Below are 24,074 nucleotides of genomic sequence, written 5' to 3'. Positions count from 1 at the left end.
ATTACTAAAGTGCAGTGGTATAATCAATACAAAATACACTAAGCATACATCCAAGTTTAATACAGCATACACTCACCTAAAGGATTATTAGGAACACCATACTAATACTGTGTTTGACCCCCTTTCGCCTTCAGAACTGCCTTAATTCTACATGGCATTGATTCAACAAGGTGCTGAAAGCATTCTTTAGAAATGTTGGCCCATATTGATAGGATAGCATCTTGCAGTTGATGGAGATTTGTGGGATGCACATCCAGGGCACGAAACTCCCGTTCCACCACATCCCAAAGATGCTCTATTGGGTTGAGATCTGGTGACTGTGGGGGCCAGTTTAGTACAGTGAACTCATTGTCATGTTCAAGAAACCAATTTGAAATTATTCGACCTTTGTGACATGGTGCATTATCCTGCTGGAAGTAGCCATCAGAGGATGGGTACATGGTGGTCATAAAGGGATGGACATGGTCAGAAACAATGCTCAGGTAGGCCGTGGCATTTAAACGATGCCCAATTGGCACTAAGGGGCCTAAAGTGTGCCAAGAAAACATCCCCCACACCATTACACCACCACCACCAGCCTGCACAGTGGTAACAAGGCATGATGGATCCATGTTCTCATTCTGTTTACGCCAAATTCTGACTCTACCATCTGAATGTCTCAACAGAAATCCAGACTCATCAGACCAGGCAACATTTTTCCAGTCTTCAACTGTCCAATTTTGGTGAGCTTGTGCAAATTGTAGCCTCTTTTTCCTATTTGTAGTGGAGATGAGTGGTACCCGGTGGGGTCTTCTGCTGTTGTAGCCCATCCGCCTCAAGGTTGTACGTGTTGTGGCTTCACAAATGCTTTGCTGCATACCTCGGTTGTAACGAGTGGTTATTTCAGTCAAAGTTGCTCTTCTATCAGCTTGAATCAGTCGGCCCATTCTCCTCTGACCTCTAGCATCAACAAGGCATTTTCGCCCACAGGACTGCCGCATACTGGATGTTTTTCCCTTTTCACACCATTCTTTGTAAACCCTAGAAATTGGTTGTGCGTGAAAATCCCAGTAACTGAGCAGATTGTGAAATACTCAGACCGGCCCGTCTGGCACCAACAACCATGCCACGCTCAAAATTGCTTAAATCACCTTTCTTTCCCATTCAGACATTCAGTTTGGAGTTCAGGAGATTGTCTTGACCAGGACCACACCCCTAAATGCATTGAAGCAACTGCCATGTGATTGGTTGGTTAGATAATTGCATTAATGAGAAATTGAACAGGTGTTCTTAATAATCCTTTAGGTGAGTGTACAGTTGTGTGCTAAAGGGGGGGGGGGGCTAGGAGAAGCTGCAATAAAATTATAGAGGTTTCAACAATACATAAGTAAGTGCATAATAACAATAGTGCTGAACAATTACAGTAGAAGAGGCTGCTGTATTACAGGTACAGTCTGAACAGATGTGTTTTGAGTAATCACAAGAAGGCCCTGACCTCAGCGGGAAGATCGTTCCGGCGCTTTGGGAGCGAGGGTTGAAAAGGCACAGGGAGCGGAGAGGGGGTCATGATACTCATACCCTTGATAAATTGTCATAAAATGCTGATTTAGAAAAAAAACTGTTTATTCCAAACATGATATCTATATATATATCTATATATATATATATATATATATATATATATATATATATATATATATATATTTTTTTTTAAAAAGACCTTTGTTTCCCATAAAAATTAGGAGGCTCAGTGTGATTTCTTTCAAGATATTTTGAAGAAATGTTGTAAAGTCCTTGTAAAATCCAACTGTGTCAAACAGTTTTAGACACTACCAGAGTAAAATAATGTACACATAATAGTTAATATATTAGTTGTTGACACTTTTTCAAATAAAGCACCAACGCACTTAAAATACACTGAATTTACAAACAAAATAAATGGTAATCAGATTTTGGTTTAGGAGCAAGGCTGCACTGATGAAGAAATAAGAACATTACAAGTGAGTGAAAGTAGAGGCACTTGTGAACATTGTGAGCGGTCAGTCCAGGAAGCTCTGACAGGGAAAAGATTTATGGTGCTCTTCACAAAGAGTAGCACCTCCCTAGCACACTCCTGATGTCACACAGCCTCTATAAAGACAGCCCACAAAAAAAGGCAGAAAGAAAAACTTTCACTGCCTGACTGACCTGTTGCTGATCACACTAAAAAACAACTGAAACTGGACTGTGGCGAAAACAATCTGCTTTGCTAGGTGGTTTGTGTTCACCTCATATTTGAATTAGGGCCCTACAAGTGGTGACCGCATAGATATTACTCTACATTGGAAAATCATCTTCTTCACAATTCGCCTTTACTTTACTTTACTTCAAAAATGTATCCTTCAAAGCAGAACAACAGAGCGGACAGCCACTTCAGTGCTCTAGAAGAACGAGAGCTGGACAGCATGGGCAAAACTGCCTGGGTCAATCCCGCTTTCAGCCCATCTCCTCCAATGTCCCCGATGAATATCAACACCATCTACAATCCTAAACCCATCCAGGAAAATCCCTATGAAAAAATTGGCACGCTGGGTTTCCCTTCCTCTTACAGTAAAGATATCATGGGTAAGGAGCATTCTGGAAAAAAAAAGAAGTCTGGAGGATGTTGTTTCTTCTTCACCAAAGGAATACGTGGTAAGAGAAACACTCAAAGATTTGATTTGTCGTCTGCAGTACTTCCACTTTGCAGATATAAAAGTGCATGTGTTAAGTCTAGAACTGAGTATATTAATGGAGAACCATTAATTTGCTATTCATTATGTAACAGATAGGAGCTAAGGATGCCCCGGGGGGGTTGACATCTCTGTCATTGTAATCTCTGAACAGGCCAACATCCTATATGTAAAGTAAAATCCTAAGTATAATGAAAGGTAACAATCTCCTTTCTCCTTTCTAATACAGGGTTTTAGACTACAGATTGCAAGAAAGATCAAGCTTATTATTAAAGAGCTAGATATATAACCATGACTTGTCCATCTGGAAATGGAGAACATAAAGTAAAAACTTTTGACACTACATCTGAATGTCATACACTTGTCATTTATTTGATATTGTGTTCATTTTCACTTTTTTCAAATGCTATTTGATGTCATTTTAAGAAAGTCATATAATATAGATTTTAGTGTCCTATAAAACACTGAATATAAAGAACAACTAAAATATCTGATTTATTTTCAAGGAAATAAACAAAAGACAGGCTCAGCTCATTAACAAAGAATATAAAATACGAAATTGCACTTTAGATCCTTCATTTGATGAGCTTCAATTCCATCATATTATTAAGTGTTCAGTCAGATGGATTTTGTGGCATTAATGGGATAGTATCTCTGCTTTTTATTTACCAATGTTAAACACCATTAACACCTGTATTTGCTCCTATAAAATCAATCATTATTTTTCTTTGGTCAGGACTGTGGGGCACAACTTTGACAGAGAACACTTCAGAGAATCGGGAGCTATACGTCAGGACCACTCTGAGAGAGCTGATAGTGTACATCGTATTCCTTGTCGATATGTGCTTTTGTGAGTATGTCTTTGTTGTGCAAACAAGCAAACGTTTTCTACTGGACACATCCATGTATCTGTTGAAGGATATAATTTTCTTCTAATATTTGACCTGTTTTTTTACAATGCATGCTGAGATCCATGTATTAACTCAATGACCAATGGAGCTCTGCAAATATCTCAGCAAGTGTTCTTGTCCAATCAGGTATGACATGAGTTTGATTCTCTCAGCAGATACTAGATCTGTGTGGTGGCCATCTGTGTTATACATGCTATGATGGCCAAAACATTAAATGTGAGCTCTCTCTCTCTGTCTGCAGCAGCTAGCTTTTTGTTCTCGTTCATGTCATATTTTAAAAACGTGTTTGTAAATGTAGTTCTTTTAATTACACCCCCCCACACACCTTCCCACACACACACACCCCTCCCCATGACAACCTTGACCTGAGGAGAGCATTGTGCAGAAGAGCACGCAGCGACCGAACTGCAACACAATGAACGTGACTCAGTGCACTGGTGCACTCTGCTGATAAGACCACAGCAGGCTCAGATTGCTGTCTCTATTCATGCAGCGTGGATTTAGAGCCACTTTAAATTGTTTGACAAAGCCATTTGCGTAGAGCTGTGCGTTGGTTGCCCAAGCATTAGTCAAAAATAATCGGCTCTTTTGCTTCTGTCAATGAAAGACACAGGCCAATAATGTCAGTGCTTGAATGGTGCTGGTTATATATTTGTTTTCAGAAGAGAATACCCTGGTGGAGCTGAATAAAGCTGATATCCAATCCCGGATGATGTGAAAGCTGCAGGATGTTGAGGGAAGAAAAGATTGATATCCCTTCAGAAACTGACATTTCTTCAAGCCCTTTAATTTAGTAAACACATTCTATTATTACTGTTCATTGCATTATTATTTATTACTATGATAAATGTAATTTCAGTTATCGATTTAAAGATGATACAATCATTCTTTAATTTGACCTCATTTGTAAAAGAGCATTATACCTGCTCCTGACTTAACTACACATTTGGACTTTCAGTGACCTTTGGGATGACCAGCTCCAATGCCTACTACTACACCAAGGCGATGACTGACCTGTTTGTGAACACCCCCAGTATTGATGGAGTCACCTTTCAGTCCATTGGGAGCATGGCAGACTTCTGGTCTGTAAGTATTCAAGGGGAACTAGGCCCAGTATAACATTATCCAGGTTAGTTTTATAAACAGATTTGATTTAGAGTGAGAGTAAACTATACTACAACAAATAGCTCCTAAACCAGAAAAGAGCTGTTATTCCCAGAAATAGAGCTGTTAAGTTCCCAGAAATAATTGTTTCATAACATTCAACTAGGTGCATCTTTCACTATGAATAATTTAATTTACTTTATATATTTTTTTATTATTATTTTAAATCTGCACAAATATTTTCAGCTGCACATTTGATCATGGAAAATGTACACCAGGATAACCTCTGTATAACAGAGTAAACTGCATCCCATTAAGGGATTCAGTTTATTTCGTGCAAAAGACAAAAAGTGAGATCAAATTTCAGAGAAGATAGATAAACAAATGCTTTGCTTTCCTGACATAGACAAAGCCTCATCATGTATTGCCTCATTTAGTCTTTTTTAAATGAATGGACTGGGTCCAAACCACAGCAGTTTGATATTTCTGTCACCATGGAAGCAGAGTTTAAAAGGAACAGTCATTAACAGGGAGTATGGCAAGCCAAATTATCATTTAGAGATATCTTTAATTAATTTATTCTTATTTAAAAGTACATTTAGTATGGCAAGCCAAATTATCATTTAGAGATATCTTTAATTAATTTATTCTTATTTAAAAGTACATTTAGTATGGCAAGCCAAATTATCATTTAGAGATATCTCAAAATGCATTTCAAGATCTCTCTAAATGATTTGCACATATCTCTAAATTATTTAAAGATATCTGGAATTATTTGAAGATATCTTGAAATATTTGAAGATATCTGCCAATTACTTAGTGTTCATTAAGAGATATCACTATATCTTCTTGAGATATCTTTAAATGTCTTCCTGGATGTTGGCTGAGAGTATCACTTGCTAATTCCTCATTCAGTTACATAAGTGATAATGTGATAATATTGGACTACATACAGGAAGTAATTTGCAGATCTCTGAATGATTTAGAGATCTCAAAATAAACATCATCATTTGCAGATATCTTTAAATTATTTGCAGATATTGCTACATGATTTGCAGATCTAAATCATTTAAAAATATCCGCAAATGATTTAGAGATATCTTTAAATTATTTCAAGATATCTTAAATTGAATTTCAGATATCTTTAAACCATTTAAAGATATTTAATTATTGTGCTTTTTAAATACATCTCTGCATGATTTGCAGATATCTGTGAATCATTTAGAGATTTCTGCAAATTATTTACAGATATTTTGCTGATGAACACATGTAATAGAGGGGCATAAGATATGCATGAGTGGCATATGCATGTGTCAGTTGGTTTTGGAGAAGATTTTTGTAGCATTTCACAATGTCGCCGCTAAACACAAGATGGTGGCAGCACCATGTGACCAGCATGTGTAAATTTCTCACCATTTGTAGCTGTAAGTGGTTTCTACAACACTTATGTATGAGCGTTTAGGGGTCATTACAATGTCTCAATGCAATTTCCAGGTTTGTCCACATGATGGAGGTAAAGGTATAAATATGATATGTCAGCATGGGACTCAAATTAAATGCTGTTATTTTGGTTGTATTACAGCAGCCGTGTTTTGTGTCCCATCAACTAGATTTTATCAATATTGACAGATCTTTGTACTATTGTTACTCACTGAAAATCGAAGCACCACAGGCTTAACGGTTCTGTAGATATTCATGTGCCATCGCCTTAAGCAAAGTTGCCAACATGCCGCAAAACCAATGGTTATGAAAATCACCACAATCAAGCATAATATTGTCATTTATTATTGTACCAAGTTTGGTGAGTTTTTGAAAAACAGTTTATGGGTTTTTTCTGGGGTCAAATTTCACACATCTGAAAATACGCACCTTTAACATACACTCACCTAAAGGATTATTAGGAACACCTGTTCAATTTCTCATTCATGCAATTATCTAACCAACCAATCACATGGCAGTTGCTTCAATGCATTTAGGGGTGTGGTCCTGGTCAAGACAATCTCCTGAACTCCAAACTGAATGTCTGAATGGGAAAGAAAGGTGATTTAAGCAATTTTGAGCGTGGCATGGTTGTTGGTGCCAGACGGGCCGGTCTGAGTATTTCACAATCTGCTCAGTTACTGGGATTTTCACGCACAACCATTTCTAGGGTTTACAAAGAATGGTGTGAAAAGGGAAAAACATCCAGTATGCGGCAGTCCTGTGGGCGAAAATGCCTTGTTGATGCTAGAGGTCAGAGGAGAATGGGCCGACTGATTCAAGCTGATAGAAGAGCAACTTTGACTGAAATAACCACTCGTTACAACCGAGGTATGCAGCAAAGCATTTGTGAAGCCACAACACATACAACCTTGAGGCGGATGGGCTACAACAGCAGAAGAGCCCACCGGGTACCACTCATCTCTACTACAAATAGGAAAAAGAGGCTACAATTTCCACAAGCTCACCAAAATTGGACAGTTGAAGACTGGAAAAATGTTGCCTGGTCTGATGAGTCTCGATTTCTGTTGAGACATTCAGATGGTAGAGTCAGAATTTGGCGTAAACAGAATGAGAACATGGATCCATCATGCCTTGTTGCCTTGTTACCACTGTGCAGGCTGGTGGTGGTGGTGTAATGGTGTGGGGGATGTTTTCTTGGCACACTTTAGGCCCCTTAGTGCCAATTGGGCATCGTTTAAATGCCACGGCCTACCTGAGCATTGTTTCTGACCATGTCCATCCCTTTATGACCACCATGTACCCATCCTCTGATGGCTACTTCCAGCAGGATAATGCACCATGTCACAAAGGTCGAATCATTTCAAATTGGATTCTTGAACATGACAATGAGTTCTCTGTACTAAACTGGCCCCCACAGTCACCAGATCTCAACCCAATAGAGCATATTTGGGATGTGGTGGAACGGGAGCTTCGTGCCCTGGATGTGCATCCCACAAATCTCCATCAACTGCAAGATGCTATCCTATCAATATGGGCCAACATTTCTAAAGAATGCTTTCAGCACCTTGTTGAATCAATGCCACATAGAATTAAGGCAGTTCTGAAGGCGAAAGGGGGTCAAACACAGTATTAGTATGGTGTTCCTAATAATCCTTTAGGTGAGTGTACATTCACAGTCATTGTGGCGGCCATGTTTAAGCACACAGCCTAATAGTGGGACATACAGTGGGGGAAAAAAGTATTTGATCCCCTGCTGATTTTGTACGTTTGCCCACTGACAAAGAAATGATCAGTCTATAATTTTAATGGTAGGTATATTTTAACAGTGAGAGACAGAATAACAACAAAAAAATCCAGAAAAACGCATTTCAAAAAAGTTATAAATTGATTTGCATGTTAATGAGGGAAATAAGTATTTGAGCCCTTCGACTTAGTACTTGGTGGCAAAACCCTTGTTGGCAATCACAGAGGTCAGACAATTCTTGTAGTTGGCCACCAGGTTTGCACACATCTCAGGAGGGATTTTGTCCCACTCCTCTTTGCAGATCCTCTCCAAGTCATTAAGGTTTCGAGGCTGACGTTTGGCAACTCGAACCTTCAGCTCCCTCCACAGATTTTCTATGGGATTAAGGTCTGGAGACTGGCTAGGCCACTCCAGGACCTTAATGTGCTTCTTCTTGAGCCACTCCTTTGTTGCCTTGGCTGTGTGTTTTGGGTCATTGTCATGCTGGAATACCCATCCACGACCCATTTTCAATGCACTGGCTGAGGGAAGGAGGTTCTCACCCAAGATTTGACAGTACATGGCCCCATCCATCATCCCTTTGATGCGGTGCAGTTGTCCTGTCCCCTTAGCAGAAAAACACCCCCAGAGCATAATGTTTCCACCTCCATGTTTGACGGTGGGGATGGTGTTCTTGGGGTCATTCCTCCTCCTCCAAACACGGCGAGTTGAGTTGATGCCAAAGAGCTCGATTTTGGTCTCATCTGACCACAACACTTTCACCCAGTTCTCCTCTGAATCATTCAGATGTTCATTGGCAAACTTCAGACGGGCCTGTACATGTGCTTTCTTGAGCAGGGGGACCTTGGGGTCGCTGCAGGATTTCAGTCCTTCACGGCGTAGTGTGTTACCAATTGTTTTCTTGGTGACTATGGTCCCAGCTGCATTGAGATCATTAACAAGATCCTCCCGTGTAGTTCTGGGCTGATTCCTCACCGTTCTCATGATCACTGAAACTCCACCAGGTGAGATCTTGCATGGAGCCCCAGACCGAGGGAGACTGACCGTTATTTTGTGTTTCTTCCATTTGCGAATAACCGCACCAACTGTTGTCACCTTCTCACCAAGCTGCTTGGCGATGGTCTTGTAGCCCATTCCAGCCTTGTGTAGGTCTACAATCTTGTCCCTGACATCATTGGACAGATCTTTGGTCTTGGCCATGTTGGAGAGTTTGGAATCTGATTGTTTGATTCCTTCTGTGGACAGGTGTCTTTTATACAGGTAACGAGCTGAGATTAGGAGCACTCCCTTTAAGAGAGTGCTCCTAATCTCAGCTCGTTACCTGTATAAAAGACACCTGGGAGCCAGAAATCTTGCTGATTGATAGGGGATCAAATACTTATTTCCCTCATTAACATGCAAATCAATGTATAACTTTTTTGAAATGAGTTTTTCTGGATTTTTTTGCTGTTATTCTGTCTCTCACTGTTAAAATACACCTACCATTAAAATGATAGACTGATCATTTCTTTGTCAGTGGGCAAACGTACAAAATCAGCAGGGGATCAAATACTTTTTTCCCTCACTGTAAGTTATGCATGAGTATGAAGTGGCATATGCCGGCAGCATCATGTGACCAGCACATGATGTAGTTTTAACTGCATTTGTAGGTATAAGTGGTTTCTACAACACTTGCAAGTTTTGTGGGTTTTCATGGATGTATGAGCATTTTAGGGAAGGAAAAAAAAAATCTAAAACAAAACAGGCCTGTCTGTGAATCTGTGAATTTTTGCAAAAGAAAAATATATAATTAAGATGACAAATTAAAGTGAATAAAAATTGACCTAATGAATCTCAAACTTAAAACAGTATAATGAAAAAAATAATAGAATATGCACATTAGCCAAATCAAATACACAAATAAACAAAAAAAAAACCTGCTGGCCCATGGACAATAATATCTTCAATTACACACCTTTATCATTTTAAATCTCTTGAATAGCCTTACCCTTAGACATGATATAAGAACTAATCAGGAACATGGTTTACCTTTATTGACAGTGTGTTGTTTCACAAATATTTAACACAGAGCACCAGTTAGAAAGACAGGAAAGAAAACTCACTGCTTTTCCATAAGATTATTTATACAAGAGCAGTGGAAGTCTTGTTGTAATTGTATTTATATTGAATTTTTATTTGCCAGTTTCCTTTGTCCAATTATAGTGCAATGTATGTGTCTTCATTTACGTTGCGTGGAAGGCCTTTTGCAAGGGTTATGCTCCTTCCCCACAGTTTGCACAAGGCCCCCTGCTGGATGGACTCTACTGGAGCAAGTGGTACAACAACCAGTCTCTGACCTACAGCCCCCCCTCCTTCATCTACTATGAGAACCTGCTGCTGGGGGTCCCCAGAATGAGGCAGCTGAAGGTGCGAAACAACTCCTGCACGGTGCACAAGGACTTCAGGGATGACATCTCGGGCTGTTACGATGTCTATGATGCCTCCAAGGAGGACATCAATGCGTTTGGCCTCATTAATGGAACGGCGTGAGTATGGACAATCATATTGCTCGCTGATAGTGGAAGTGCTTTGTTTTTTACAGATATTATTGGCTGTTTTGACCTGTGGTTTCATTCCCTGCTGCAATAAATATATAAAAATATTGATCTGTCTTTTTTTTTTTTTTTTTAAATCGCCACATAGTTGGCAGTACCACACAGAAAAAGAAATTAAAGGATCCTCTTACTGGGGTAAGCTGGCCACATACAGTGGCAGTGGGTACTACCAGGATCTCAACCTGACCAAGGAAGACAGCACCAAAGTCCTACTGGATCTCAAGAACAACTTATGGCTGGACAGGGGCACCAGGGCGGTCTTCATCGACTTTTCAGCTTACAATGCCAACATCAATCTGTTCTGTGTCCTCAGGTAAGTAGATACATACAGTGGGGGAAAAAAGTATTTGATCCCCTGCTGATTTTGTACGTTTGCCCACTGACAAAGAAATGATCAGTCTAATTTTAATGGTAGGTGTATTTTAACAGTGAGAGACAGAATAACAACAACAAAATCCAGAAAAACACATTTCAAAAAAGTTATACATTGATTTGCATGTTAATGAGTGAAATAAGTATTTGATCCCCTATCAATCAGCAAGATTTCTGGCTCCCAGGTATCTTTTATACAGGTAACGAGCTGAGATTAGGAGCAGTCTCTTAAAGGGAGTGCTCCTAATCTCAGCTCGTTACCTGTATAAAAGACACCTGTCCACAGAAGCAATCAATCAATCAGATTCCAAACTCTCCACCATGGCCAAGACCAAAGAGCTGTCCAAGGATGTCAGGGACAAGATTGTAGACCTACACAAGGCTGGAATGGGCTACAAGACCATCGCCAAGCAGCTTGGTGAGAAGGTGACAACAGTTGGTGCGATTATTCGCAAATGGAAAAAACACAAAATAACTGTCAGTCTCCCTCGGTCTGGGGCTCCATGCAAGATCTCACCTCGTGGAGTTTCAATGATCATGAGAACGGTGAGGAATCAGCCCAGAACTACACGGGAGGATCTTGTTAATGATCTCAAGGCAGCTGGGACCATAGTCACCAAGAAAACAATTGGTAACACACTACGCCGTGAAGGACTGAAATCCTGCAGCACCCGCAAGGTCCCCCTGCTCAAGAAAGCACATGTACAGGCCCGTCTGAAGTTTGCCAATGAACATCTGAATGATTCAGAGGAGTGTTGTGGTCAGATGAGACCAAAATCGAGCTCTTTGGCATCAACTCAACTCGCCGTGTTTGGAGGAGGAGGAATGACCCCAAGAACACCATCCCCACCGTCAAACATGGAGGTGGAAACATTATGCTTTGGGGGTGTTTTTCTGCTAAGGGGACAGGACAACTGCACCGCATCAAAGGGACGATGGACGGGGCCATGTACCATTAAATATTGGGTGAGAATCTCCTTCCCTCAGCCAGGGCATTGAAAATGGGTCGTGGATGGGTATTCCAGCATGACAATGACCCAAAACACACAGCCAAGGCAACAAAGGAGTGGCTCAAGAAGAAGCACATTAAGGTCCTGGAGTGGCCTAGCCAGTCTCCAGACCTTAATCCCATAGAAAATCTGTGGAGGGAGCTGAAGGTTCGAGTTGCCAAACGTCAGCCTCGAAACCTTAATGACTTGGAGAGGATCTGCAAAGAGGAGTGGGACAAAATCCCTCCTGAGATGTGTGCAAACCTGGTGGCCAACTACAAGAAACGTCTGACCTCTGTGATTGACAACAAGGGTTTTGCCACCAAGTACTAAGTCGAAGGGCTCAAATACTTATTTCCCTCATTAACATGCAAATCAATGTATAACTTTTTTGAAATGCGTTTTTCTGGATTTTTTTGTTGTTATTCTGTCTCTCACTGTTAAAATACACCTACCATTAAAATTATAGACTGATCATTTCTTTGTCAGTGGGCAAACGTACAAAATCAGCAGGGGATCAAATACTTTTTCCCTCATTGTAGAAGGTGCCAAAACACAGTGTGAGGATTCAAAACGTCCTGTACTTGCCCTGGTTTTATCTTGTGATCTGATACTGGAATAATAGATGTGTGTCACAGAGGGGCAAGTACATCAGACTGGTTCCCAAAACACAGATAGCTATGTTCTTTTCAATACATCTTATTGTCAATCTCAGTTCAGTCATTGGTCTGTATCTTATTCTAAAAAGCATGACCATTTATCATCTCAGGCTCGTGATTGAATTTCCTGCCAGTGGGGGAGCTATATCGTCATACCAGATCAGAACTGTCAAGCTCATTCGCTATGTCAACACCTGGGACTTTTTCATCATTGGCTGTGAAATTGTCTTCTGCATTTTCATCTTCTATTATGTGGTGGAGGAAATTCTGGAGCTGCGCATCCACAAGCTGTCCTATTTCACCAGCATATGGAACATTCTCGATGTGGTGGTTATCCTGGTAAGCGGATCATCTGCAAACTTTAAATTGCTGCTGGCTTAAATAGCTCTGGCAAGATCATATTTAAATTGATTATTACTTCTATTGCACCACCCTGGACAAAACTCATACCCAGTTCCCTTTAATCTAGACTTTTAAATTAGAGACTGTAGTAATGTAACAAGAGGGAGGTATTGGCCTTTTAAATAAAATAATGGAAATTACCAACACAAAGAGATGCCCCTCTCTACTGCCCTAAGCATATAACCACTGAATCAATTTAGAGAAGGATTATTATACTTCCCTGCCCCTGAACAGCAACAGCCAGCTCAAGACCACACCTCACACAACCCATTCAGTATCTTTTAACTAGTAACTAGTAATCACATTCATACAGAGAGAGATGTCTTGAAATAATATACTTTTGACTAGGGAATCCCCAAGCAGTTTCTTATCATCACAGTCAGATTACTTGACATTTAAGCGGATAATAAATTGTACAAAATGTAGGAAATAAGCAAGTTAAAAAATTCAAAAGATGATGCTTTCAAACCTGACTCCTCTTCTGAAAACACACTGATGTTCTTTTACTAGCATTGTAAAATTAATATCTGTATATCTGGGAAGTTTTTTCCCCCTGTTTCCATTTCCCATTAATAGCTACTAACAGTGCCATGTCTTTTACAGATTGCCATCGTAGCAATCATATTTAACGTTTTCCGGACCATAGAAGTGAACATACTGTTGGAGAAACTTCTGGAACAACCAGCTATTTATGCAGATTTTGAATTTCTGGCATTCTGGCAAACCCAATACAATAATATGAATGCTGTCAATTTATTCTTTGCCTGGATCAAGGTATGTTTAGTTACCTACATTTTGTTTAGTTTTTTAACGTCTTTGTAAATTAAGAAATATAGCCTGTTTTTAAATCAATTTAGAACAATTTGTTTACTTTCATTCATTCAATTGAAAGAATGTATGCGTTTGTTTTACTAAATGTAATCTTATACAAAGTCAGTTAAACACAAGATTAAAATATGTCCTGGACCTGCAACTAGGGAGACTGTCCCAATATTTTATAATTGCTTAATTTCAAATCATGTCTACTTTGAAACTTATATGGCAGAGAATGTTTTATTGAAAATGTTAACACACCCTTCTGCTTCCTAGATATTCAAATACATCAGCTTCAACAAAACTATGACCCAGCTCTCTTCCACCCTGGCTCGCTGTGCAAAAGATATCCTGGGCTTTGCCATCATGTTCTTCATAGTCTTCTTTGCTTATGCTCAGCTCGGATACCTGCTTTTTGGGACAGAGGTCCAAACATTCAGTACCTTCCTCAGATGCATGTAGGAATCAGATCACTTTTTACTTGTTTTCTCCCTGTTCCATGTCACCTAGACAGACTCATAACTCAGCTAATGCTTTATCAGTTTCATCTTCACTGCTCACACCCCTGACCTTTCAACAGCAAAGATAATCGGGAACACTTGCAGATTTACAAAACAGGCCTAAGCACTCACCTCTACAGACGTTCATCTTAGTTACAGTACACACATGAAGATAAACCGTCTTAGAAAAGCAGCAGGCATTTATGTGGTTAGACAACATTTGCTACATAATTCAGTCGTTCTGAATTCAGAAAGTGTGTCTCCTGAGCACAATGTTCAAAACTGCAAAAGCAAATTGCTTATTTAAGCAACTAAATGTAACCATACACAAACTACTTTTGCACAGGAGCTTTGCAAATACACAGACAAATTCTTTGCTTCTACAATTTTATGAAGAGACTCAAAATAACCAAACAAATCTGGTTTGTTCATTACTAAGATACAGTGGAAAGGTTAATAATTGGAGTCATTTTGAAACATTCCCAGAAAGAAAGGGATAATTAGAAGGTCAAACACATAATTGAGCTTTCTATGAGCTACACATGGAAACAAACATTTTAATAGTTAAATCTATATAGTATTGATATATAATTTGTAGGAATAATTCTGGGTTGTTCACTGTTGTTTAATTTTTCAAACTGTACTTACTTTCCAGACATTTTAAAGTTTTAAGCCTGATCATGTAAGTTTAATTAGAAGCTTGTGCCACGGTTATATTATTAATTATAATATTAACAATAGTCTGTGTTTCTTCCCTAGTTCTACCCAGTTCAGAATTATCCTTGGAGACTTTGATTATGATGCCATTGACAATGCCAACCGTATCTTGGGGCCCATCTATTTTGTCACCTATGTGTTCTTCGTCTTCTTTGTCTTGCTCGTAAGTCACTTTACATGGAATACCCTTAATTTAAACATGTGGTAGTGAGACAGTGTTTTGTGTATTAATGCAGGCCTGTTTTTGTGTTGCAGAATATGTTTCTGGCTATTATCAATGACACATACTCTGAGGTCAAAGAAGAACTGTCAAACCAGAAAGATGAAGTTCAGTTTACTGATATTATAAAGAAGGTAAAAGAGAACTCTATATTTTTCTCTGTCCCTATATCTCCCTTTATATATATATATAGAAAGAGAAAACTTTTTATTTTTTAATTGTGTGAAAACAATTAAATACAAAAGAATATGGGAAGAGTGTTCTTTATGTTGTTACCACTGTAAATGTTGCCTGAAGCTGATCAGACCTGGTGATTAAAATATATTTTGCTTGTAGGGATATATGAGAACAATGATGAAGCTGAAACTAAAGAAAGAAAGAATATCTGATGTGCAGAAGGCTTTACAATCCGGATCGAAGGAACTGGAATTTGAAGACTTTAGAAACAGCCTGAAAGAGTAAGCCAAAGCACAATCACACACATCTACTTCATAATGACACCATATGAAGATGAAGATATCTGTGTGGTCAGCAATTAGCCTGTGTTCCCTTGGCAAATGTTAAAGGTAATGTGCGGGTTCCCCTCTGCCCTTCTTTTTCCTCCATTAGAATGGGCCATGACGATCACGAGATCTCGGCTGCCTTCACCAAGTTTGATCACGATGGTAATCAGATACTGGATGAGGAAGAACAGAACAGGATGAAACGAGAACTGGAGGAGAAGCGGGTAGGATTTGTTGGGGGGGGGGGGGGCATAACATTCAAAATGCATCTACAGACTAGCTTTGAATCATGTTTACTCTGTAATATATAATTCCCCCCCTTTAATTATATTTTTCATAATTAGTATAGCCGATGAGTTAGAACACAAAAGATGATGCTACCATAAAACACCAACAAATCATACGTATTTATGGTTTTATTAGAACAAATGTGGTTTTAAATGTTTCTTCAACAGGTTGCTCTAAATGCAGAAATAGAACACCTGGGACGAAATTATACCCATGATACAGGTCACCAGTCTATGGAGTTTACTGATGTGAAGAACAGCAACAGCAACAACACCACTGGAGTGGCCCAGGAAGTGTTTCAGATGTAGGTATTATGTAACAGCAGATTAACTAACAATACATTATTTAAACAGTTTATTGACTTTTTCTCTGAGATCCTCAAATAGTTAATTATTCCTAGAGCCCTGCAGCCATCATTCAAAAGCAGCTGCCCAACAACAACTCTTAGAATGTGCAAAGGTAAAAGTGCTTAGGACAGTCAAAGAATATTCTTCAATTGTTTTACTGCAGATATTTCAATTCTAGAATGAAGCTGAAGTAGTCCAATTGCTTTCCTCTTTACATCCTAAGTCTTTTAAAGAGAGTAATGTAATGTGAAGGATTCTGTTCATACTTAATTTAACTTCAATATCTGTTGTTATTTTTTTAAAGGATGGTACGTCGGGTCCTTCAGCTGGAACACTCTGTAGGAAGTATTACATCCAAGATTGATGCGATTATGGTAAAACTGGAGATGTTGGAGATGCACAGAATGAAAAGAACAGACACAAAGGGCAAACTGCTGGAGAATATAAGTGAAGTGAGTTTCACATATACAGGATATATTCTGTTGTTGCTGAAGGGTTTGTTGAAACACAACTCATTTACTTGAGTTTTGAAAACTATTAAGAACTATCAATAGTCTCTCCAGTCCATTTGGCAATCTTGTAGTCGGTAAATGTAAAAGTACATTTAAATGAGGGGAATGTCGTAAGTGTCATTAGGAAAGAAAATTATATGAACAATATTTGTTAAGGTCCAGGTTGAAACCCTTTATCTAGAACATTGCCTCATGTATTATTTATTGATCGATAAAATGCATTTTGAAACATTTATTGTTTAAAGATACCAAGTTGCCATTTTACTCTTAACACTTCTATATTTGTATCATTAACACACTGTACTGTATCCTCCAGGATGAGAAACTAGCTCAAGGTGAACAGGTCCTTGGAAACTTGGATTGCTTGATAAATGAGGAAATTAACTCCTGGCAAAAGTCCTCACAAGACAACCCTATGGCTGAAACAACACTGGGAATGAAGAATAACCTGTATCCCAAAACAGGATGGCCAGGATCATTAGACACTACACTACCACCAATCAACACCAGGAACCTCTCTAACAGCCATTTATAAAGCTTGTCAAAATCAACAGTCCTGTCGGTGATCCATTCTCATTTTAAAAATGAATAAACAAATTATTCTTGCCACTTTTTTAAAAATTAGAACAATGGAAGATACAAATACATTATAAAATATAACATTAAAATATTGTAGGACCCCTCAAAAAACTAAACAAAAAGGAAATGCACATTCTTTAACCCAACATTTCAATTGGACATGGATCCACTCACACAATCAGTTCATTCTGTGCCATACCAAGAAAGTACACAACATACACCGATCAGCCATAACATTATGACCACCTGCCACCAAGACGTTAGCAGCAGATCCTTTAACTCCTGTAAGTGTCGAGGTGGGGCCTCCATGGATCGGACTTGTTTGTCCAGCACATCCCACAGATGCTCGATTGGATTGGATTTGGAGGCCAAGTCAACACCCTGAACTCGTGATTCATCAGACCAGGTCACCTTCTTCCATTGCTCCATGCCCATTGTAGGCGCTTTCGGCAGTGGACAGGGGTCAGCATGGGCACCCTGTCTGGTCTGTGGCTACGCAGCCCCATACGCAACAAACTGCGATGCACTGTGTGTTCTGACACCTTTCTATCAGACCAGCATTCACTTTTTCAGCAATTTGAGCTACAGTAGCTCGTCTGTTGGATTGGACCACACGGGCCAGCCTTCGCTCCCCACTTGCATCAATGTGCCTTGGCTGCCCATGACCCTGTCGCCGGTTCACCGCTTTTCTTTCCTTGGACCACTTTTGATAGCTACTGACCACTGCAGACCGGGAACACCCCACAAGAGCTGCAGTTTTGGAGATGCTCTGACCCAGTCGTCTAGCCATCACAGTGTGGCCCTTGTCAAAGCCGCTCAGATCCTCACACTTGCCCATTTTTCCTGCTTCTAACACATCAACTTTGAGGACAAAATGTTCACTTGCTGCCTAATATATCCCACCCACTGACAGGTGCCATGATAACAAGATTATCAGTGTTATTCACTTCACCTGTCAGTGGTCATAATGTTATGGCTGATCGGTGTATATGACAGCACACTGCATGCACAATCATAAATACATGTTACATGATGATCTGTCAACCAGAGACAACATGTTCCATTCCAATTGCTCAGATTGTGATCTGCCATGCACTCTCTCTCTTTAAAGATGATTATTATACTGCAGAAGAGTTTGGCATGTGATAATTTAACCTGTCAAGAAATATATATTTCCTCCTGGACATTTGCATCTAACTAACAGAAATACACAGAACAGAACACACAGAAATGTATTCAGTTTGTTCTCCAACGCTGTGCAGCCCGAAACAAAGTGTACCTGAACATATTAAAATCCAATGTGTTGCACGGTGTTATGAAACATGTCTTGTAAAATGTCACCGTTAACTGTTAATTACTTCGTGTCTAATACAAATGAAAATTGTGTTCGGTTGTGGTCAGTGTAGTAATATCAACTCAAAGCAAAAAGAAAGCAAGTAAATATTTGAAATCTCACTCAATAGTTATATTTAGAAAACATTTACCTGAAGATTTAAGTTATTTTGCTGGTATTAACCAGAACCTGATCAATTTTGCTGGTATTCAAGAACCTTTCAATACTGTCATGAAACTATTACACTGTTCTAAGAATTTGCCCCTACAGGTTACCCACGTTTTTTTATATTAAAAGAAGATTTGTTTAATTTGTTGAAATAACACTCCTTTTGATTATTTTTTAACTTAGCATCAGATCTATTCCTCCTAAACAGACAACAAACGATGTATTGCAAATGTAGTTAAATGTCTATAGTCAAATACAAAATGTAAAGATGTAGAAATATACTGGATTTAGTTATAGCCATTAGATGAATAACTCATAGGTGTGATGAGCTTTTATATAGGTCTATATATTCTTAGTTATCTCACAAATGTTATTTCTCTTATTTACTTTATTTAATGCAATTCAGTTTAATGTATAAACCTTTGCATGGACACATGGAGTTTATATCAAATCCAGTGGGTTGGTAACATCTGAAATCTAAAGGATCTGTTAAGGAGATTCAAATTAAATGAGCCAAAAACTGGAAGCTGAAACAGAAAAGGTGTTGGAATAGTGACCTGAATTCATTGTTTTGGAAACGATGTTGAATAGGAAGTACAATGTGTAATAACATGTAATCTATTTAATCAAACTAATGCAGTGTATTTTGTGTAATTGTTGTAGACAAACAGTAATTTAGTAACTCGCTTTTGTTAACACTATAAAGACAAACTTCCATTTCGAAATGCTAAATTCCAAGTCTTTGAAGTATCAATGTTCTGGATGTTTTTGTTATCTGTTGTAATACAGGCTGGTTCTGAGATTCACATTGTCTGTCATTAGAGCCCATTTCCTTCTTACTAAATATATTGGGTAAGTTAGCTGTAGGAATGAAACTATGGTGTACATTATAGTCACAGTATCTCTTTCAAAACTTCAGGATGCCTTTTTAAATATGTATTACAAACCCCAACCCCTCAACAGATAAAGTTGCCCTTATATTGAAAACTGTTATTTACTCAATGAAAGTACCATGCTGCTTCATTATCAAAATCATTTGCAGGGAGTGGTCTGTACGTTATTTTGTAACTGTTGCCCCAAAGATTTGAAAAATTAAATATATTGAAAAGGGATGGTGATATATAATCTAATCTTATCATCTATTTCTTCACTGTTTTGTTTTTGTTTTTTTATTACATAAATTTCACTCTTCACAAAATATTATGTATAACAGTTTTTGTAGTTTGTGTTCAAGTTGACTAAATGTGATAGAAGGCTACTGATATTACTTTAAACTTGAGAATCATAGTGGAGCTATATGTTCTGTAGGTCTGCTGCTTCTGTTAATAAATATTGTGATCTGTTGATATCTGTTCATTTTAACTCCCTCTGAGTCACTTCAAATAAATGAATCACAAAGGTAGAGGCGGTTGAATTTTTAGTTTATATTTATATTTCATAAGATAATATTAACACTTTCTGACACTATTTTCTTGCCTAATATTTATTTTCTTTCCAAATGAAAAAGGCAAGTGGATATATCATATAGCACAAAAAATAAGTCTCATACCAAAGTGTATATATATATATATTTCACCAAAGTATATATATCATATACCAAAGTGGATAGATCACATAGCAAAGTAATGTAAAGTATTTTGGCACATTTCCAATAAGGCTCTACCCTATGCAAATACCATACATGCTTGTTTGTATAAAAAAAGGAAATAACAATAAATCACAATGTCAGTGGTGAGCACTCAATGCACTCTCATGACCTATGATCATCATTTAAACTGTGCGTGAGAAGGAAGCTGGATCCATGTGGGCAACTACCTATAGTATTGTCCTCATAGGTAAACAATGTTAACTAACGTGTAGTTGCCATGAACTTGCATTACACTTAATAAATAACTTAGTAGTTTGTGTTGCATACAAGTTATGCAAATGTTACTAATATATGTTAAGATATGCACATATTTGGAGTGCAACCCCAGTTACAAGAAAACACAGAACAATAATGTGATGTCATGGTAACAATTTTGTGGATGTAGTTAAAACATTATAAAATAACATCAAATAGGATATATCATTTTTTGAGAACTTGAAATTATATATTATATATATTAATTAGTATGCATTATTGATAACAGAAATATAATCATTAATATCAGAAATATAATCATTAATATCAGAAATAAATAATTGATATCACAAATACAATTATTGATATTCATCCATCCATTTTCAAAACCACTTATCCTGGTGAGGGTCGCGGGGAAGCCGGAGCCGATCCCGGCAGGCATAGGGTGCAAGGCAGGAATACACCCAGGACGGGACCCCAGACCCCAGCAACACACACACAGGACAATTTATTTAGGCCAATTAACCTAACCTGCATGTCTGTGGACGGTGGGAGGAAACCGGAGTGCCCAGATAAAACCCACACAGTCACGTGGAGAACATGCAAACTCATACAAACAGGCCCCCGAGCTGAGACTCAAACCCAGGACCCTGTGGCTGTTAGGCTAACAGCTTGTCACCATTTCCAGTACCAAAAAGTGAGGATTAAACACAACACAAGCGGTGTGCGATTGTTATGTCTACTTCTCAATCCTATTGATCACCAAAACAGGTCGCCTTGGCTTCAACTTCTGCTTTCCCTGTTCTTTGTCTTTCTTCACCTCATTACTGAATTATCACTCCTTGTCTCCTGGTTAACTTTCTCACCTGCTCCTCATTTCTCCTGTTTATTATCTCTCTATTTATACCCCTTTGTTCCTTCAGTCTGGTGCAAAGTTTAGAGTACTGTTTCTAGCGACAATCCCAAGCCTTTTCCCCAGTGTTAGTCTTACAGCAGGGGTTCCCAATGTCTGGTGATGGAGGGCCAATTTCCAGAGGTTGCATGGGATGGGTGGCCGCAGTAGAAAATGAACCACCAATTTTATTTCCATTACATTTCTGGTAGGGAACATTTATTAATTTTAATTGTTGTTTTATTATTTTCCCCCAAATTACATATGCAATTTGTTACAGAAAATTGTCATTAAGTGTAAAAATAAAGAAAAGCTTCAGAAAAGGGGTGGTTGAAGGTTGGCTTTGGCGGGCCACACCAAACATCCTAGAGGGCCACATTTGGCCCCTGGGCCGCACTTTGGGAACCCCTGTCTTATATTGTTTCTGACCTTAACTTTCCCTGGATCTCCTGTTCTGCCCTCCATCGTTGACCCTTTGCCTGTTTATCTGACCTCGCCTTTTGGATCTACCTGATATACCTGTTTGCTGGCCCCCTATCATCTCCCTGTTCCTTGGTTTTCCCTTTGCTCTGTGCTTGGGTTCACCGCTCCCAGCGACTGCTCCGACATTACAGCAATATTCCTCGTTTGACAACTCAAGTGACTTCTCACACACTAATAATATTGCGTGAGAAGCGGCTTCAGGTATCCAATTATGAATGACAAAGCACATGCAGGCATTTGCAAGAATTTGGGCGTGTTTCCAAGAAGGCACTACTTTCAAATGCAAAATACATGCTTTTCTGTAAAGAAAAAAAGAAAACATAAATAAATAAATGTCCAGTAAGTTATGGGCCAAATGGACCTGCATAGTTTAATCTACTGAAAACAGTAAAGCAATGAAGAAAACTGTAAAATCTTTTTATTTTGGCTCACCTGGCTAGTACAATACAATATTTAACATTTAAACTCCTAATTTAACACACACAGTTAATTAAACACATTTCCTGTTTGAGAAACTGGTCAATCCACTTCAAGTATGCATATTCAATTGGTTCCAGAAACACATGCGCAAGCCCCCCCGAGTCTTCCACTCACTTTCCACTCCATATGAAGGACAGGATGCGTGTGCATGCTTCTTGGAGATTTACCTCCTGCATTTGTTACATGTGGTATTAGTCCTACTGTAATGGCGTGAGGGACAGATATGACATCTTACACATGTCTTCTGTCTCTGAAACCTTCAACTCTATGTCACTATCACCATCCAGAACCTGTGATAATACCTCACTGACTGTCAGTCTTCATATTTGAAGGTCTCATGTCACCCTGTCAGTCTGTCACATGTTTGTTCACACATAAAAGGCCAAGGGTCAAAATTACCCAAAACATCATCTTTATATGCAAAGTCTGCTGAGTCATTCCAAAACACACCAGACAGTCAAAACAGTCCATGTGAGTCTCATGACTTCAAATGAGTAAACGTCATTAAATTTGACAAAGATATTAACTTTAAGTTGAAAACAGAAATGGGTCAAATGACCTGCAACATAATAGGATGATTAATACATAACTTAGTAGGCCCTGATGCATTTAAATAATACAAATGATTGTGACACAAATATGCTGGGATGTGCACATATTTGGAGTACAACCCCAGCTACAAGTGAACACATAACAATACTATGATGAAGTAACAGAATATTGTGGACTTGTGGGGTGTAGTTCTAAATTACCACAATCAGATTCCAGAACAATTATACAAAAAACAAAATGCATTGAATTTAAGTTTAACTAATATAATCAGATACTATATTAAATAATAATAATTTACTCATGATTATCATTTTATATAAAAAGGTTACATTGCAATTTGTTCTACCTACTTATATCAAACACTCACATGTGAACTCTCCGCCCCGCCCCCCCCCTTTAACTTAATTTATCTCACATCTCACTCAGATTGTAATCTGACTCCTGTATTATACATAACTTGTTCTGAGGAATTGTACACAGTTCAAAGTATTTCCTATATGATGAGAAAAGGAGGTTTAACAGGTATGGCAATTCATTATAATTCTTCATCTTTCAATCTGAAGCTATAAAAGAACCAGAAAATAATCTGTGTTTTTTTAAAAGCATGTGTAATGAGGGTGAATAATCCCTATCTATACCGATATATTTTATGTAAAGTTGTATATAGAACATTTTAAAAGAACTATGGTTACTACAATTCTTAAGATTTAATTGAGGCTATATTTTCTTGTGTTTTATGAGGATCTTAATCTCTATGACAGGGGTGATTGGGAAAACATTGCTGCTTTGGACTGTACGACTTTCATCTTCTTCAGCATTGCTTACATAAAGTTCCAAACAATGTGGTCTGTTACACATTTTCAAACATAATTAGCCTACATACATTTTCACAGATTTAACTTAAATCTTGTGTTTTTTTCCACATTTAGTAAATAC

At 38.5% G+C, this 24,074-nt stretch overlaps 1 protein-coding gene across 1 annotated transcript; it reads left to right on the top strand.

Moving 5' to 3' along the window:
- The first annotated feature begins 2,158 nt into the window (after positions 1 to 2,158).
- On the top strand, positions 2,159 to 20,232 carry pkd2l1 (polycystic kidney disease 2-like 1). The gene is made up of 15 exons (XM_066693503.1): positions 2,159 to 2,652; positions 3,427 to 3,540; positions 4,560 to 4,687; positions 10,164 to 10,417; positions 10,575 to 10,799; positions 12,617 to 12,845; positions 13,512 to 13,682; positions 13,998 to 14,179; positions 14,981 to 15,101; positions 15,194 to 15,292; positions 15,495 to 15,616; positions 15,768 to 15,885; positions 16,117 to 16,253; positions 16,601 to 16,748; positions 17,125 to 20,232. The coding sequence occupies exons 1-15, from the start codon at positions 2,352 to 2,354 to the stop codon at positions 17,341 to 17,343; spliced, it is 2,568 nt and encodes an 855-aa protein (XP_066549600.1). The 5' UTR covers positions 2,159 to 2,351; the 3' UTR covers positions 17,344 to 20,232.
- Positions 20,233 to 24,074: the final 3,842 nt, after the last annotated feature.

Source organism: Amia ocellicauda, chromosome 20 (assembly GCF_036373705.1).
Source record: "Amia ocellicauda isolate fAmiCal2 chromosome 20, fAmiCal2.hap1, whole genome shotgun sequence".
In the NCBI taxonomy this organism is placed as follows: Eukaryota; Metazoa; Chordata; class Actinopteri; order Amiiformes; family Amiidae; genus Amia; species Amia ocellicauda.
The sequence above is the reverse complement of the archived record's forward strand: the minus strand, read 5'-3'. Positions and strand labels throughout refer to the sequence as shown.